Raw genomic sequence first — 19,072 nt, forward strand, 5'->3', positions numbered from 1 at the left:
CGAGAAGCGCCGCGGCCGGGATTCTTCCTTAAACTCCTCCTCCTGTGGCTTCCCGACTAGCAGGGAGCGGCACCTGCACAACTGCCGGACGCAGGCTCGGGGCGGGGATCCGCGGGTCAGCTCCGCCTCACGCCCGGGGTTGGGGCGCGGCCGGAGAACTCAGTGCGTAAGGCGTCCGCCTGGGGCCGGCTCCAGACGCCTTTGGTGTCACCCTTCGCCCTTCCTGGCTCCTTTGTTTCCCCAAAAGTTCCCACACCCATCGTCGAGTGATATTAGAATTAGCTGAATGCTGAGGTCGTTCCTGTACCACCTGTCTGGACACATCGCCTCATCTCCAAGAGCTCTTGCATACAATCAGTAAAAGTTCGTGTGTAGAATGAGAGTGTGTATGATCATTGGGAAGGCAGTATGGATGCGTGTGTGCGTCATGCTTTGCATTTTAAATCGCGGACGTGTTTGCAGCGGTCAGTTTTAGTCGGGTGATTCACGTGTAGCTAAAGACTAGTGATTCTTCCCTTTTGTTCATTAAGTGCATTTTCTCTCCCTATTGCCACCCCCAGTATGACCTTGTAAGGCTCCTAATAGTGATTGTATTTCTCAGGAGCTCAGAGAAATGGGGGCCCCGAACTAGATTCGAAAATTCAAATTTAAATATATATAGCTTGAATCAAATAGTTTTTAAACCTTAAAAGCGAAACAGCAGACCTCTGATCTTGTCCTTCTTATTCCTGAAATTGGTCCCCAGAGTAGTTAACTTTCAACATTTTCAGCTGTTTCTTGTAGAGCTTGTTTATTATTATGTAAATGTCATTATATGCCTTTTCTGGTGTTTCTTGATATTTTCAGTTATAGATAGATAGTGTCTGTTGCTTGGAAAATGAGGATTTAGGTCTGTTACATACCACTACCCCAAAATACACTTCCTTTCCTGCATCTGATAATGCTTACATTAAGAATAGTTAATTGAAAAAAAAAAAAAAAAAAAAAAAAAAAAAAAGAATAGTTAATTGAAACGTTATTAATTTGATTATATTGATGTTTACATAATTACTAATTACATTACCTTCTGAACATATAAATACACTAACTAAATCCAATTACACAATCATTACATTCATGCACACATTGAAGTAATATTGCTTATACTGTTAAGACTAGGGAATTATTACAAGGCTGTTGTCTGTGGTTGTATTGGTTGTGCCTTTGCAAAGAGTTTCGAATCATCTGTTGAGAGGAAGGGAGGCTTTTTAAAGTTAGTAATTCCAGAGGGTGATGAGTCAGTTTTTCTAGTGGATGGGCGTCCATTTCTAACCAAGCAAGACAAAAAAGCATCATCTGTGCCTGGACTGGATCGTTATGTCTAAGTTTATTTTCTGAGGCTTTTCCCCCCTAGAATTAACAATTCATTCCCTCATTCAACCCATATTAATTAAACTCCTTTATGCTTCAGGCACTTTTCCAAAAACTGGGGTGCAGAGGTGAACAAAAGTCAAAGTTCGTGTTCTCTTGGAGCTTCTAGGTTAGTGGAAACAAAAACAAATGAAGGAAAAATATGTCAAGGCTTAATAAATATGATGAGTAAAAACAAGTAGGATATGGAGAATAGAAAGTGCTGGAGGGAGGTAGCTGAGACTGCTAGCTATTTCCCGATAGCCATTCTTTTCCCACCCCACCTTTTTTGAAAATTAGCAATAGAACCCTTGCAGCTTGGTGCAGCCATGTGACTAAGTCCTGGCCAGTGGGATGTGTTAATGCATTTATGACCTACTCTAAGTGGTCTTAAAGCAGTGCAGGAGCAGTTCTTGCCCTCTTTGTTTCTTTCTTATTTCTACTTGCTGGAATTTGGAGTAATGGCTTGAGTTCTTGGACTATGAGGTAGAAACCACATGCTGAAGATGGCAGAACAAGAGAGAAGCAGCCAGGGTTCTGACACCATGGAGCACCATACTAGGAGCCCTGAACTGCCTATCTCTGGACTTCTTTTTTACAAGAGAAAATTTTTCTAGTGTAAGCCACTGCTTTGTGGCTTAAACCTATGATCTTAATCAATAGGAGAGTGACTATTTCTTTTTCATTTGTTTCTGTTATTTTCATTATACCCATCACTATTAATCACCAAATTCTTTGCCTAAATAAATTTCCTCTCAATATAATTAAACCCATTAATCAGCTTATTAGTTTCATCTTCTGGCATTATCTTTCGGGGGTCCTTTGTTCTCTTGCTCCAGTGTGGGCTAATTGTTTTTTAAGACAGCATGGTAGTAATTCTGGGATCTCCTCTCACTGATATCCTGGGGGATCTCATTTGCCTTGTGTTGGACCTCCTGTTGCCAGGATTTGGTAGCTTTTTTTTTCGAGACTTGAATTTCTAAAAATGTTTTATTCTACCAAACCTCTTGATTCATATGTTGGTTGGGCATAAAATTCTACATTGGAAATAATGTTTCCTTATAATTTCAAAGGTAATTACGTTTCTTTAAAATAAGAGCTCATCTCTTCATCAGTGTAACTCCAATGAACGAAAGAATTCACGAGGCATAGTCCACGGTGCTGCTCCCTGAAAACCTTTCGTAACCATAAAGAATGATGCTTCGAGGTCTATTCTGATACTTCATAGGTGTTCAGAATAAGTTGCTGGGGCTCTCCTTGGCTTGCCCTAATGGCCCTGCTGAGAGCAGAGTGGACCAGACCTTGGTGGCTGGCTGATGGCAGAGCCTGGGCCCTGTGGGCAGAGTCTGATCACACTGTGGTACATGTTTGAGGGACATATGTCATTGTTGTCCTTGATTTGTTTTCTGTCCCAATTCTGCCCCATAAAGACACATGTGCTCGGTTTACGTTGAATTTAAAAAGCTTCCAGCTTAGTCATATCTCATTAAATAAGGTTGTTTTTAATTAGTTTAATCCAAAGAGTGAGTCTCATATCTTAGTTACACTTTTCTCCCAAATCAGATTCATAAAGGGTCTTACGGATTTAAGGACAGTTTCTCAGGCTTTTTACATGGACCCACGAAGGACTTGGATGGAAGAAGTGGTACTAAAACCATTTACTTCCACTGCTTTTCAACTCATTTGTCCCTCTGAGTTTTGAAGGAATAGGTGGTACTCAGAAGAAAAGAAGGAAGAATCGTTGAAATCTTCATACCTTCAGGAAAATGAGATAACTTACATGGCTGCCTCACAACATAGCTCTCTGAGCAGTGTAGTCTGGGACATCTACAGTGGCCCTCATGCTGGGAGAGAGCCAAGGCCTGTGTGTAAGGCCTTCAGGTCTTTCTGGTCAGTGTCCCTCACTGCTCGTACGGACTCCCCATTCGTTTACCCTGCGATCCAAGTTCAGGCCTGAGCCACCATAGTTGGAGCAGCATCTGTGAGATGAATGAGTATTCTTTCTTTAACATCTCAGATGTCTAACTTTGTCTATAATCAAGCCCAGGCTCCTCCCCTTCCCCATTTAGCTTCTGTTAGCCCCCTGGGCAGAAATAATTTAAGAGGTTGCCAGAATCCAACAGAGGAGATTGAGCTATAACTTTCACCAAATCTAACTTTAGACTTCTTTTAAAGAGGGAATTCATCTAAATGAAGCATGTACAGACTCATGCTGTATCTGCTACAAAGCGATACTGTGTTCATATTCTCAGTGTTCTAATGTCAGGCTGTACTTTTAGGTATGGTAGGTTTCTCGGGGTGCCAGTGCTTCTCAATCATGTCCTCCAAGTCAAAGTTAAGGATGCCATCAAGCAAGTGAAGGAACACTTGAAGCTCGGCAAGTAACAGTATCCATCCCAAAACATGTCAGAAAAAGGGGCCCAGAGTAGTTGGTACATGGGAGTAGTTGGCAGATAAACATGGTCACCTAACAGTTTATTGTTTAAGACTTTTAAATACAAAGCCATCACTGGCGTTTAGTGATCTTTTGCCAGTCAAGACTGAGCTCCAGTTAATACTTGAAAGTGTAGATCCTATATGTGGAGCATGGCAATTATTGTTTCTGCTTATCTCCTACAGAATAATTATATAGGTCAATGGAAATTTTATATGACCCTGTATAAAGGGTGTATAAGACCGTTCTTATAACAAGAATCTGTTAGAATTTTTGTTTCTGTTAGATTAATATGCTATACATTGTTTTTTTCCAATTTATTTACAGCCAGAAGAATTTAACTTATTTGAGTAATTTCACACTAATATTTCTGCATTTATTAAGTTTTCAAACCAAAGCAGTCCTTTGTGTGTGTGAGAATTTACAACCTGCTGCTCTTATAATGTCAAAAACAGTGAAGCAGAGTGAACCCCATTAGGCCACTCTCAGACCTCTTTCTTTTTTTTTTTAATAATTAAATTAAATTCCATTTATTTATTTTATTTTGGGCCAGGCCTTCCCTGACCAGGGATTGAACCCAGGCCCCCTGCAGTGGAAGCATAGAGTGCTAACCACTGGACTGCCAGGAAATTCCCTCTCCGACCTCTTTCAATAGTTTCATTTTGGTACTGGGCTCTTTCACGAACTCAGAGAAATCAGTTCCGCATTTGAACTGTCAGGTTATTGACCTGAAAATGATGTTTTAACTCTGAATAAAATAATTTTATTTTATTTATTGAGCCGGTGTTCTTCCCTGGGCTATTCTTCAGATATTGCGTGTGTGCATGTGTGTGTCCGCCTTGATTGAGTCCTCAGTTGCATCAATGAACACTCAGATTCTCACTGACTTTCTCTTTGCAAGAAGAACATGTTAGTGGACATAATTACGTCCGTCTGTGTCATCTCTGCGATGTCCTCTGTCCCGGCCAGCTTTGTCGTGTTCCTGATCCAGGGGTGTGTCAGCAAATAGAAGCACCTGCAGTTCATAAGCAGAGTGAAGCCCATCATTCTACTGGCTCTCCAATTCTGTCTAGGACATGGTAAGAATGCTGGTCTGCCGCTGCTTTATAAACCTCCATCAGGGCTCTGGATTGGATGGATGAAAGGGCCCCTGGCCATCACCAGGAAATGTTCTAGCTAGTCCAAAGATGAATGAAAGAGGAAAAGGCAGACACAGTTGTACACTTTCATGTGACCAAACATGGCCTTAAGCACACGGCTGATCTCACGCCAGAGGAAATCCGTCCACACACACTGCAATTCATACCATCACCACCTCATTCCCTAAGTGGCAACTTTTCAAAAAACTGAGGTGGAAGACTCTTAGTCAAAACTCAAAGCCAGTGCCTCTAACACGTCTGATAGATTTTAGCCTTCAGAGTCAGGGTGTGCTTTGCCTTACTAGGAACTCATCTGTCCTTCAGATTCCTGAGGACCAGGTAAGTGAGAGGTGACCGTGCTTCCTGTTTTTCAGTTTTCCCATAGATAGTTAATTCATAATTTATTGTTTTTGCAGTATGTTAGAAACATAAAATAACATAGCTGTGAGTACAAGCTACCAGGAGAGCTTAGAAGTGCCAAATCTAGTTTAAGAAGGCTGAGGCACTCAACTAAAATAAAAACTAAAGTTGTTAGTTAGAAAATCCTAGTATGTCTGTGATGGTACTGAAGAAATTCTTGTAAGGTTACTAGCAGGCTATTTACTTGAGGTGACAATATTTACAGTAAAGACAGTACATTATTACTGTCTCATTACCTTATGGCAACACAACAATAGCTCCAGAGATGAGGATAAAAATATAAAACACAATAAAAAGAATCAGATTGTATATGTAGGCTTTTATTAGGGCAAACATTTCCATAACCATAAATACCTCATTAAAACAAACAGATGACCAAGTCCCTTTGTTAAACAGTGATTTAAAATGAAGTAAAAATTAGTAACGTTAACTGCAAACGAAGATACTGCAGCATATAAACCAATGGGTCATCAATAACTTTTAATACCAGGACCTAATAACATTATTTTCCAGGTAAGTAATTATTAATGTGATAACCATAATTAATACAGATGACACAGGTAACATTGTACTCTTCCATAGTAAAGAAATATGTTTAATATTTTTATGAATCCTATCTGGTAGTATAAAATAAACTTTAATGGACAAAAACTTTTAAAATCTCAGAAAAACAGACATGATGAAAAGGTTAATAATATATACAAATAATTTAAAGATATTATTATCACAGGTATGGAAATGAAAGAATCATTTGAATGTAAGAAAATACTATAAAAGCAGAGGGTTGTCAAAATAGAGAAAAAGAGATATTTGGAAACAAATGAAAAGTCAAGATCCTATAGTAATAGCAACTATTTTTAATGTGTGACAGATACTGAAATGCCTAGGCAAAAAGGAACAGACTGTTTACTGAAGTGGTGGTGATGGTGGACAGAGGTAGCTTTTAAATATGCAAGGGACATAGCAAATTAACTTACCACCTCCATCAAATAAAAGTGAGAATCTCTTGGGAGAATTTAAGCACCATTAGTAGACACATCTTATGGCAGTTAATGAAATGCTTCATTTATCAGTGGAAAACTATTTCAATGGTGAAAATGACATAGGAATCAGAAGCATATTCTGCTGAGACCCAAGGAAGTTAACACTTTCCCGAACTGGAAAAAAAATCATAAGAAGGTATATAAAGTTATTGACTAAATCAGATTTATTCTAAGAATAACTTGTGCTTAGTGAAATAGCTTACCAGCTGCCACAACTCTGGGATCCTCATGAGACTGGTGTCTCCCAGCTGCTCGGCTATCCGCACTCTCGTTCCACCAAAGAACATGAACTGCAGAAATAAATAAACCAGAAATAGATTGTAAAGACTGTGGCATTACTCAAATAAGAAAGACAGAAACGTTAATCAGAAACTATAACTCCTATTCTTTAAATCAAAATAGTGATTATCAACAGGGTAACACTAAGTATATTAGTGATAAGATTTCAGAGGGGTGAGCGATTTGGGAGAGAAATTTATAAACATTGCTTCCAAAGTTTCCTTACTATAAATACTGCTGACATAAATTTCATTAGAGCAGCAGTACCTGTATATAATAAGAGCAATGTTGATGACAACTTCTACTAACATTTATTGGGTGCCTACTATGTGCTGAGCCTGGTTTTACATTTTGTGTGTATTAACTCATTTAATTTTCATAATAACCTTCAGTGATAGGTTATTATTATCATCATTTTATGGATGAGGAAACTAAGGCACAGTAAGGTTAAGTAACTCATCCAAGGTGACAGAGTTTTAAGTGGTGGAGCTGGGATTCAAACCCAGGCAGTCTGGATCTGATCATTTTCTTAACATAAACTCCTAAAATTTAAATTGAGAGTATCTTACATATATACACTTACAAATGTACAGTGTATATATTATACACTATCCTCCAGAAGTGAAGTACTGATTTATACTCAGCATATTATCATTTTCCTAGTACACTGAGAATGAATTTAAGATTAAAAAGTGTGTGTACGCACATTTCCGTAGTTTTTTTAAATAAAAATTCTACACGTCTATTATAGTAAATTAGAGATTTAAAAAACCTTTAATGTCATCATTCAAATGTGATTATATATTTTATATCCTTTCAAATTTCCTTCTTGTATAACTAAAAGCATTCATATTTCCTAGAATGTTGGCAAAAACAGTTGAAAAAATTAAGCTTTTTATTTTATTGCCAAATTATTAAGGGGGGTAAGATTAAGCCAATACAACCCTACATAGTACAACAGTACTTGTTTGTCCCCAACCCCTCTCATACTATATCTATATAATATGTTTTTATTACGTAAAAAATAGCATCCAATTATTGTTTTAATTTGCAACTTCTTTAATATATATTAGTCATCTGTGTCGTCTTTGCATAAGCTTTTATTTTTCTTTTTGCTTTTGGATTTCATTTATGTTGTTTTTGGTATGCACAGAAATTTGAGCCTTTGTACAATAATATCATCAGTTCTTTTCTCTCCTCTTCATTTGCTTTTGGCTTAGAAATGTTGTTCTCTCATATTACTAAATAAATTTATCTATATTTTGTTTCAGTAATTCTATGAATTCAGTTTTTTAATTGATATTTATAAACCATCTTGATTTTCTTTTAGTGTATGGTGTGAGAAAGGCATCTAATAATTGTCATAATTTTTCTCCTCTTCATGTATTTTCCAACTTGAACAAACATCTATTTTTGCACAGTCCAACTTTTTTTTTACAATATATTATTAAAAGTTGAATTTCTGGGCAACGATTAGCTCTACTCTGGATATGTTAGGTTTGAGATGTCCATTAGACATGAAGTGGAGAATACGAGGAGGCAACTGGATATTATGAGTTTTCAAATATTAAAAGTCTTAGTTATCCTCTCAGGTAAACTTTATAAGCATTTTTCAAGTTTGCCACAAAAAAAACAAAAACAAAAAAACCCTCTGAATTCCTGACTGGAGTATCTTTCAACTTGAAAAGTTAAATATCCCAAATAGGTGTTTTATTAAATAAATCAATATGGTATACATACTATGTGTATATAAGTAGTGAGAAATGGGTTATTTTTTTCTTTGGGCTTGTCCATGTTTTTAATATTTACAATAACTATATATTACTTTTCACCCCCAAACAACCCAAGTAATATTATTTTAAAAAATCACAAATGGTACAACAGTACAAACTTTCACATATAAAATAAATAAGTTGCTGAGAAGCTTAAAAGTTCCCGTCACAAGGAAAAAAAATTGTAACTATGTGAGGTAGTGCATGTTAACTAAACTTATTGTGGTAATCATTTCACACAATATACACATAGATCATTATGTTGTACACCTTAAACTTACACAATGTTATATGTCAATTATATTGCAATAAAAGTGGAAAAAAATCAATAAAACTCCATTCAGAGATTATGTAGATTATGAAAAAAAGATTATGAAAGGAATAGGTGATTTCTTGAGGTTCTTTCCAGTTTTAAAAATTTTATCATTTTGATGTATCAGAGAAAAAAGCAGTTCAGTATTTGAAAAAGGCTTCATAAGGTATTAATATTCTAAATAAGATTTAAAACAGGTTTACTCAACCGTTAAAATCACAAAAAACTAAAAATTTGGCAATAAAAAGTAAAATACACTCAATAATGAGAAGAGACACAAACTGACCCAAGGAACTTAACAGTAGATCACCAATATACTTTGCAATTTCATAGAAGAGATGGACAACTGTACCTCTGTTGAGTATTCCATATTCTGCATGGAACACTCCAACTAATTTTGTGTAGCCTTGATTGACATGAGTATGAACTGCCCTTTTAAATGGGTCACCCCACAGAGCTGGCCCACCAGGTTTCATCTGAAAAGTAGCCAATTCATAGACTCCTGGAATAAGGAGAAAAATAAGTATTTTATTGAACACATTCAAGCAATTTGTAATCCTGTCTAGTTTGGTTCCAGTGGAAAGCTAATCTATATATAGATTTGGAGGATCATACACATATACATGTTTATGTAGACATATTTATTAATAATTTGCACTGTGCTTTTATGTTTAGAAAGTCCTTGACCTACTTTAAGGATGAGTTGTTAAGCTTATAGAGAACAAAGAAAAAAGGGACTGGAAGATATAGGTAAGTTATTATCTAAAATATTTTTAATCTATAAAATTTATCAATAAAATTGTGAGAAAATAATGGAATAGGACTTTTTAGCTGCCTGCATTTACACTTGTATAATAGAAATGAATAAAGTATTTTCCAGTCTCTTACAGTTCTGTTCTTCTTTCCAACTTCTACTACTTTTTTGCTTTATATAATTTCCCCTTATAGGTTTCCATTTCTACCAGGAACAGCAAGCAAACAATGGACCTGAAGTGACTGTCTCAGAGTTTTTGAGGCAAAACAAACCCTAAAGGAGGTGGTTTTATTATTCCAGGTATATAATATCCAGGTAAATACTTGAAAAGTATTTTACCTTCTGGGTGCAAGTATAGGGTGGGTGGACAGAAAGAAACTAGGGGAGCAGTAGATTTGAGAAATAAAGGAAAAACATGCAAAAGTTACTGAAGAATCATGAATAACATAGAGGAAGAGAACCAAGATTTGACATTGTCTTTGAAACCCACTAGTTCATTTAGATGGTGCCTAAAACTGAGGGGATCTAGGTGGATAAGGATCTAAATAAGACTTTTCAAATCTCTTGTAATCCAAAATGCACTGGGAATAATGGGAATAATGCGGGAATAATGCGGGAGTTGGGAATAATGCGGGAATTATGCGTTGGGAATAATGCGGGAAATAAAATAAAATTTAAATTAGTTTATGCTTTTTCTAATCTGACCTTTGTTTAAAACTGGATTGAGGTAATAATTTCTTTAAGTCAGCAAGAAGTGAAATCAGGAAGAAGACAAATCTTTAGGAATTATTTTCAAACTGAGAAATAAGAAAGAGGAAGACATAAAAGTTAGACTACATTAATACAGCTTGGCAGTTTCAGTTAATTCATTCCCCCCAAACAGTCAAATTTTATAAGCAAATTTGTACTTCATGCTTTGAGATTAGTAGTAATTTATGGAAAAATACTTTTATATCTAAAAGTTTGTAATATTTAAAAATTATGACAAAATATCATACACTATCCCTCATCTACCCACATGTGCTCCCTGCTCCCAAGGCCCAACTTCTCAACCTTTAGTGACCATGTCAACTTTTTCTAAAATATAGCTAAACTTTAAGTATCAGTATGATACCAACTTGGAAAAATACTCCATTATTTAATGCTCAATTTTTAAGAATAAGCTAAGAGCTCCAACTTATTTTTATCTCAACAATCAACATATGTTCCTATATTATGCAAAAGATTAACTTCATTTTTTTCCAGTAGAACTTTAGTTTTTATAGCTTAAAATCTTTAATATTTTCTCCATCAAAATTCAGTGACTAAGATGGAAGGACTTACCTTCTTTTGGAGGCTTCTCTAATTTGCACCATGGCACCAGATAAGTAATTTCACTCTCTTGTTTATCAATAAGAGCCAAATTTGGAATGAGAAATTGTTCTTGCCATTCCTTATCTTTGGCCAAGGCTTTCTGAACTTCAGTTCGATGAGCAAAATTGTCTATGGGATGAAAAGGAGTAAGAAAAATAAAAATGTTTGATTTAAAACCATCTGTACTTTTTCTGGGTTTCATTCAGTTTAGTAAATGTTCATCGAGGCCACATAAGGACTGTGTTATATCCCTGGAGATACCAACATAAGTAAATGTGACACCTGTCCCCAAGTTGTTCATGGTCTAAAAGGGGAGTAGGAATGTAAACAACTGATAATGTCATATAGTAATGGGCTTTATATGCTCTACCACTTAGTAGGTAGTTGTGAGGCTTAGGTAAGTTATTGAATCTTTCTGTGTCAGTTTAACTCCAGGGCTGAAGTGAGGATTAAATGAATTAGCACATGAAAGGAGCTCAGAACAGTGTTTGGCACCTAGTGAGTACTCAATATCTGTTAACTATTCTTATTAATTTATTATTTATTTATTGAGGCATTTAAATTATGGCGCCAGTTTAGAAAAAGACTATTTTTCTTTGTCAGTGGTGATAGTGATGAGTGGTCAGGTCAAGGTATAACGGAATTGAACATAAATGAAATTAAGATTTGCTTTTTCAGCCTCTTCTTTGAGCAAACAGCTTCCAAAGAAATAGTGCTCATTCTCTTACTTACTGTCATCCATTCTTTTTCCCCAGTACTATTTCTCTTCTGTTTGTTACCCATATGTTACTAACATATGGGCCTAGTACTAGTATTTAGTAATAGGGCCTTATAAGACTAATGGTAAAAGAGTTTTCTATGGTTTACGTTGCAGATAAGGAATAACAGCTTTCTTAGAGCATTAGCAAGTTATATCAGGACCTTACGAGTAATTTCTTAATGGGACGTAATTCAGCTGGTGGTGCATTAAAGCATAAATTGTGTTTTTTTAAATAAATTTATTTTTGGCTGCGTTGGGTCTGCGTTGCTGCGCGAGGGCTTTAGCTAGTTGCGGTAAGAGAGGGCTGCTCTTCGTTGTGGTGCTCGGGCCTCTCATTGCGGTGGCTTATCTTGTTGTGGTGCACGGGCTCTAGGCGTGTGGGCTTCAGTAGTTGTGGTTCGCGGGCTCTAGAGCGCAGGCTCAGTAGTTGTGGTGCATGGGCTTAGGTGCTCCGCGGCATGTGGGATCTTCCCAGACCAGGGCTCGAACCCATGTCCCCTGCATTGGCAGGCAGATTCTTAACCACTGCACCACCAGGGAAGTCCCATAAATTGTGTTTTAATGGGGTTTGTTTTATTACAACAGGGAGAACCCCTAAACTATGGCCACGTTAAATACAGAATGAGTACTTTTCATATTAAAGTACTTTATGACTATTAACTTTGGACACTGATGACCAAACACTAAATGAAATTATTAAAAGTTCTTTAGATATCATCAAGTTCTGATGTGACTTCACAAAAATTTAATATTGGAGTTAAACATTCTGGGGATTCCTGTAACCGCTTTTCTTGTAAACCAGGCGTTTGTCAACTTCAATATTGAAAGAACTCACTTCCTTTCCTTTACCTCCCTAGACTATTATAATGACAGTGAATTCCTTGAAACTCTGGGGGCAGAGAAAAACCCAAAGTGGTCCTGAAATATAACAAAATTATTAAATCTTAAGGATGGGTGTGGGCTTCAAAGTTAACTATCATCCCCATCAACTTCTATTTCCCTAAAGTCCCGAGATGTTTGAATGATTTCTGCTAAAACATTGATATCCAGCTATAGCTTCAATATAAAGAAAAAATAATTCTACTTTCATTTATCATCCTAACTCACTCTGGTTCTTGCATTAACTGCTTTAAATTTTTCATAAAAAATCTTTACAATAAGCCATTCTAAACTTTTTGTTTTAGAATTAAAGTCTAGCTCAGAATTTTATGACTTGAAATTGGAGATGCCACATTTTCCCAATATTGCTTCCCATATGATAATATAAAGGTTCCAGCAATGGGCTGTTAAGAGGTATACTGTTGGGAAGAATAATCACTGAATTAATTTTTTTGGTATCGCTTTTTTAGTTTTACTTAACCTGTATGTATTTATAGTAACATAGCTCCAAGAACTAAGTCTCATGTAATATCTAACTGAACGAAAATCTGTACTGAATACTTAAGCTGATGACTCATACCATACTTCCAAACATGAAACACTTTATTCATTCTGCCTCCAAATTCTACAGTCCAGAATCCAACCAATTCAGAGTGAGCTGTCCGAAGATGAATGTTTTTCTTAACATTTTCCAGGAACTCATTCATCTTTGAGGGCTTAACATAACAGGTACGAAATTCATAGAATGTTCCATCGTATTGTCTGGGGCCTGTAGCAAAAGATGAGCACACCTGAAGAAAGATAAGGCAAATTGAAATATTTGGGGAAGGTAGGGTTTATAACATTATGTTACAAACAAATCTGAGTCTGGAAACAAGGGACACTCATTAAACTCATAATCTGTTTCGACTTCTGTTGTCCTCTCTCCACTGAATTTGTTTAGAGATATGTCAATAAAGATGCCTGCTTTTAAACATTCTAAATATATAGCTACTGTTTCCTAGCCGGGGCTCCACCTTTAGTCACTTTTCCATGAGAAGTTGCTCATAAGAAGGCACTGGGTCAGTCTCTACCAAAGGACTACAATTAGGATCCTAATAAATTTTACAAATAGTTTATTATCCCTTATTTAGCTAATATTCCATCTTTATTGAATAGCATATGTATTAGAGTTAAGCATTTAAAACAATTTTTTAACATACAGGTATTTTGGCTGGCACAATGACAATGTGTTTACTGGCAGAAAACTTTTTTTTTTTAGGTTCTCAAAACAATGGAAATTGCTGGTCAGATAGAAGTATTTTCTAAATCCAGTGAAGTGGACCACTAGTCAAAAATAGGACAGGAGTGTAACTAATGTAATAGGAAACTATGACTTAGCCAGTTGCATTGTAATATGGTGATAGCCTGTGTAAATGGTAGAAAAAGGAAACATCAGCAAGTCAGAATTGTCTGAATAATTATTAGGGTTTAATTACATATGCAACCTGCAGAAGGGCATTTAATCCACCCAATTATAGCAGGTTGACGGAAATATCCCTTAAGAACCATTCATTACTTTTGTAATAGTCATATGCTCACAATGTAAATTTCTAATTGGGTTCTCTGAGTAAACTTAACTTTCCGTAGGAGATGCTTTGTGTATGTATATGTGTTTGTGTATATATATATATATATATATATATATATATATATATATATGTATATACAAATATATGTATATACACACATGCGTATACATATACATTCATATAGCATTCTAGTTTATATATCCATCGTACATAAGTTTGGTTAGCATGTGCACATTTCCTGAAGCTGATTATACCAGAATTATCTATTAAAGTAGTTTTGGTACTTATAAGGCTATTGATGAATTTTGGGCTTATACTGACTACCTGATATGTCAAAGGAAAGCAGTAGGCTTCTTCCTCTGACATATATTTTGTTTACAAAACACAGTAATGCATATATTTTAATTGTGTATAAGGCTTAATTATAATAATCTCCCTTGAGGTCATTCCATGTCTATGATGAGCTATACTCTTATTGCCCAACTGACTTAAGCTTGCCATCAAAAACAACTGCAGCTGCCCCTGTATTTGACAGATATTCTTTTTGTGCCATCTTACTAAACTTTACTAACAGAATGTTAAGCAAATAAAAACTGCCTAGTATTTATAGTTTAAAAATATTATAAATAAAAGTATATCAGATATTAGAAAATGGGTCAATAGAGTACTTGTAACAATTGCTTTTTAAGTTGCTTTTCAGGGAATTTGTATTTGGAGATCAAAATATGTGATCAAAGGCACACATTTTATTATCGCTGGCAGAAGAACGTGTCCTCCCTGTGTCCTCAAGTCCATTCTCTACGTCTGCGTCTTTATTCCTGTCCTTCCCCTAGGTTCGTCAGAACCATTTTTTTTCTTTTTTTTTTGGTTGACATTTAATAACGTCAAAGTTCAGAATAAAATTCTAAGGAATAATTCTTGGTCCTGCCCCAGTAGAGAGAATCAGAAATAAAGACTGTATTGCGGGGCTTCCCTGGTGGCACAGTGGTTGGGAGTCTGCCTGCCGATGCAGGGGACAAGGGTTCGTGCCCCGGTCTGGGAGGATCCCACATGCCGCGGAGCGGCTGGGCCCGTGGGCCATGGCCGCTGAGCCTGCGCGTCCGGAGCCTGCGCGAAAGACTGTATTGCTAATCTTGGGTGAAGGGGCCATCAATGGTTCCTCTTTAGTCTTCACCAGAAAGTCAGTCTCTAGAATAGATTATAATCCCCTTCTTACTGCTCTTTGAGAAAGAAGTAAAAGCCTAAACACCAAAAGGAAAAAACCTCTAGGTTAGATTCACAGAATAGGCCAATTCCTGACAGTTAAGGCTGAATCACAATAATCTATTTTGTACATTTTTTATCCAGATTAAATGAAGTTGTCATCACCATATTTGCTATGAGGTTCCTGACACTGCCTGACTAGGGCACCAACCTCAGGAGACAGTGGCATCTGGGGAGGATGCTTCACCACCCGCACCCTGGGCCCCCTGTTAAAGGTTCTCTGCCTGCAAAATGCTGGAAGGTTGTGTATTTCGCTTAAGGAGGCCTGTCCTATTGCCCCTTCAGTCTGGAGGGGCTTGTCAAAACACAAATCAGTAAGAGAGGCCGGACCAGTGTCTAGCACAGGCCCCAATGCGGCGACAGCAACCTCGCAGAGCCGCAAAAACGCAGCAGCTGGCGCTTCAGGGGTGACCTCAGGTCTTCCGGGTACCTAGGCTAGAAACGGCCCCTGTCCACGACTGTTTGCGAGCCGGCCGGAGGCGACCCTGGCAGTGGGTCTTCCTCTAACGGAACCCTTCCTCCTGCCGCGCATCCCGGGGTCCGCCGCCTCGGGATTCCGAGACTTGTACTAGAAGTCTGCTCTGCGGCAGCAGCACCACGTTGGCAGGTCTGAGCCCGTAAGCGCATGCGCGGCCCGCGCTCTCCCAGCAGACGCCCCTCCCCACCCCTCCCCCAGGGAACGATTTGGGCGCGTCCCGGACGGCCGGTACCTGAGGCGCCTGCGTCCGAGCGGCCAGAGCTTTAGTCAGGCTCCTTCGGAGGGCAAGCATGGTACGGCTTCGAGCGCTGAGAAGGGCAGCGGCCGGTATTCTTCCTTAAATTCCTCCTCCTGTGGCTTCCCGACTAGCAGGGAACGGCGCTTTCACAACTGCCGGATGCAGACTCGGGGCGGGTCGGCTCCTCCTCCTGCGTTGGGGCCGGGAGGGGGGGTTGGGGGGCGGCCGGACCGCCCAGTCTGCCAGGCGTCCTCGGCGGCCGGACCGCCCAACCTGCCAGGCGTCCTCCGCAGCCTGAGCCCCAGGCGCGATTGGTGTTAGCTCTGACCCTTCCTTCCCCGTTGGTTGCCTCAAACGTTCTTACCCCCAGCGTCAGAAATGACATTAGAATTAGCTGAGTGCTGATGTCGCTCCTGTACCACCTGTCTGGGCCCATCGACTCATCTCCTTGCGCACCTGCGTACAATTCCTAAAAGTTCGTGTGTAGGATGCGAGTGTGTACGACCAAGGAGCCTTCACTTTTCTGTTTTTAAGTGCATTCTCGTTCCTCATCACTGCCCACAGCGTGAAGTTGCAAGGCTCCTAATAGCTTACACTGTTTTTTCCGGGAGCTCAGAGGAATGGGGGCATCGAGCTAGATATGAAAAATTCAAATATAAACATATGTTGTTAAAATTCTGTGATCCTTAAAAGCAAAACCTCTGGTCTAGTCTCCCCTATCCCTGATTATTGCTCACCAGAATAATCACCTTTCAACATTTCGAGCTATTTCTTCTGACGCCTATTTCTGTATTTTTAAATAATAGGCATATTCTGCTATTTCTTGTGGGGTTTTTTTTGTTTGTTTGTTTGTTTTCGGTTTAGATAGTATCTATTGACTCCCTCTATGGAAGAAAAGGATTTATGTCTCTAGTATAACACTCCCCCCAAATAATTTCCCTTCCTGCGGCTAATAATATTTACATGAAAAATAATCAGTTAATTGATTACATCATTAATTTACATTATTTACATCATGTTAATGTTTATGTTATTCTTGCTAATAGTTACATTATTGCAAACATTAATGCAATATTGCTTATATTATTAGGACTAGGGGGTTAGTTGTACCTTGTACAATGACTTGAATCATCTGTTCAGAGGAAAGGAGGCTTTTTAAAATTAGTAATTCAAGAAGGGTGAGTCATTTTTCCCAGATGATGGGCATCCATTTCTAACTAATGAAGACAAAACAAAGCATCATCTGTGCCCAGACTGGATCTTTATGTTTAAATTTATTTTCTTAGACTTCCCCCACCCCCGACCCCGGAATTAACAATTTATTCCCTCATTCAACCCATATTAATTAAATTTCTTCTATGCTTCAGTCACTTTTCCAGAAACTGGGGTGCAGAGGTGAACAAAAGACAAAGTCTGTGTCCCCTTGGAAGTTCCAGGTTAGGAGAAACAGATAGACAAATGAAGGAAAAATATATCAGGGATTAATAAATACGACGAGGAAAGACAAAGTAGGATATAGAGAATAGAAAGTGCTGGAGGGAGGTAGCAGAGACTGCTAGCTCTTTCCCAATGCCATTCTTGTCCCAACCCCTCTTAAAAAAATACTAATAGAACCCAGGCAGCTTGGTGCATCCACGTGACTTAAGTCCTGGCCAGTGGGATGTTTTAGCGCATTTATGACCTACTACTAAGTGACCTTAAAGTTGTGTAGGAGGGGTTGTTTTCCTCTTTGCCTTTTTCTTATTTCTGCCTGCTAGAATGTGGATGTAATGGTTTGAGTTCTTGGTCTTTGAGGTAGAAGCCACGTGCTGGGGATGGCAGAACAACAAGAGAGAAGCAGCCTAGGTTCTGACACCAAGGAACACCATACTAGGAGCCCTGGACTGCCTGTCTCTGGACTTCTTCCACAAGAGAATTCATCTTCTAGTTTAAGCCACTGCTATGTGGCTTACGTCTATGATCTTAATCATAGGAAGGTGACTGTTTTTTTATTTCTCTTTTTCATTTGTTTCTCTTCTTTTCCTTACACTTATTAATCACCGGATTCTTTGCCAAAACTCAAAATGATTAAACCTGTTAATCAGTTTATCAGTTTCATCTTCTAGAGATACCTTTCAGGAGTCTTTTCTCTTGGTCCAGTGTGGACTAAGCGTTCTCTAAGGTGGCCCTGTAGTAATTCTTGCATCTCCTTTCACTGATCTCCTGGGGAATCTCATTTGCCTTGTGTTGGACCTCATTTTTCCAGGATCTTGCATCTTTTATTTTCCTCCTAATTTTAGGAGACAGTACATGGGACTTAAACTTTTGAGACTTGCATCTCTAAAAATGTCTTTATCAACCTCCTTAATTTATAGTTTGGATGGATGTAAAATTCTACATTGGAAATAAATTTTCCTCATATTTTTAAAGGCACTGCTCCATTGCATTATAGTTTCTAGTGAGACATTCATCCCGTTCTGATTCCTGGATCCTTTGTATGTGACTTATTTTTCTCTGGAAGCTTTTATGTTTTTCTTGTTTTCCCTAATTTTCTGAAATTTCACAATAATGTTCCTTGGGGTAGATATTTTTTCATACATTATGTCTCACTCAGTTGACCCCCCTCAATCTGGAAACTCTTAAATTATGAAAAATTTGTTATGTTTCTTGGATTTTTTTTTCTTCCTTCTCAATCTCTGGAACTTCTTTTGTTCAAACGTTATGCCTCCATTTGATCCTCTGATTTTCTTTTTCCTCCTAATTTTTTAATCTTTCTTTTTTGCTTTTTTCTGGGGGGGGGTCATGAAATGTTCCAATTTTATTTTCTAACTCATGTAGTAAAATTTTAATCTTCTAATTTCCATTGTTTATGTCCAAGAGCTCCTTTTTACCCCTTTTTCCAGAATGTTTTTTTCTCTACTCTTCAGAAATGTTATCCTCTTTTTGTTTCATGGGTTCAATATTTCTGTCTCTCTGGGGACATTGATTATAGGTGTTTTCTTTTTAAA

General features: G+C 37.9%; 1 protein-coding gene across 1 annotated transcript; it reads right to left on the reverse strand.

Annotated features, from left to right (window-relative positions):
* Positions 1-5,686: 5,686 nt before the first annotated feature.
* On the reverse strand, positions 5,687-16,239 carry NIPSNAP3A (nipsnap homolog 3A). The gene is made up of 6 exons (XM_007447289.1): positions 16,080-16,239; positions 13,116-13,326; positions 10,867-11,025; positions 9,142-9,291; positions 6,629-6,715; positions 5,687-6,539 (listed from the first exon to the last, which is right to left on the reverse strand). The coding sequence occupies exons 1-6, from the start codon at positions 16,137-16,139 to the stop codon at positions 6,463-6,465; spliced, it is 744 nt and encodes a 247-aa protein (XP_007447351.1). The 5' UTR covers positions 16,140-16,239; the 3' UTR covers positions 5,687-6,462.
* Between the last annotated feature and the right edge of the window lie 2,833 nt (positions 16,240-19,072).

Source organism: Lipotes vexillifer, unplaced genomic scaffold (genome assembly GCF_000442215.2).
Source record: "Lipotes vexillifer unplaced genomic scaffold, Lipotes_vexillifer_v1.1 scaffold1035, whole genome shotgun sequence".
In the NCBI taxonomy this organism is placed as follows: Eukaryota; Metazoa; Chordata; class Mammalia; order Artiodactyla; family Lipotidae; genus Lipotes; species Lipotes vexillifer.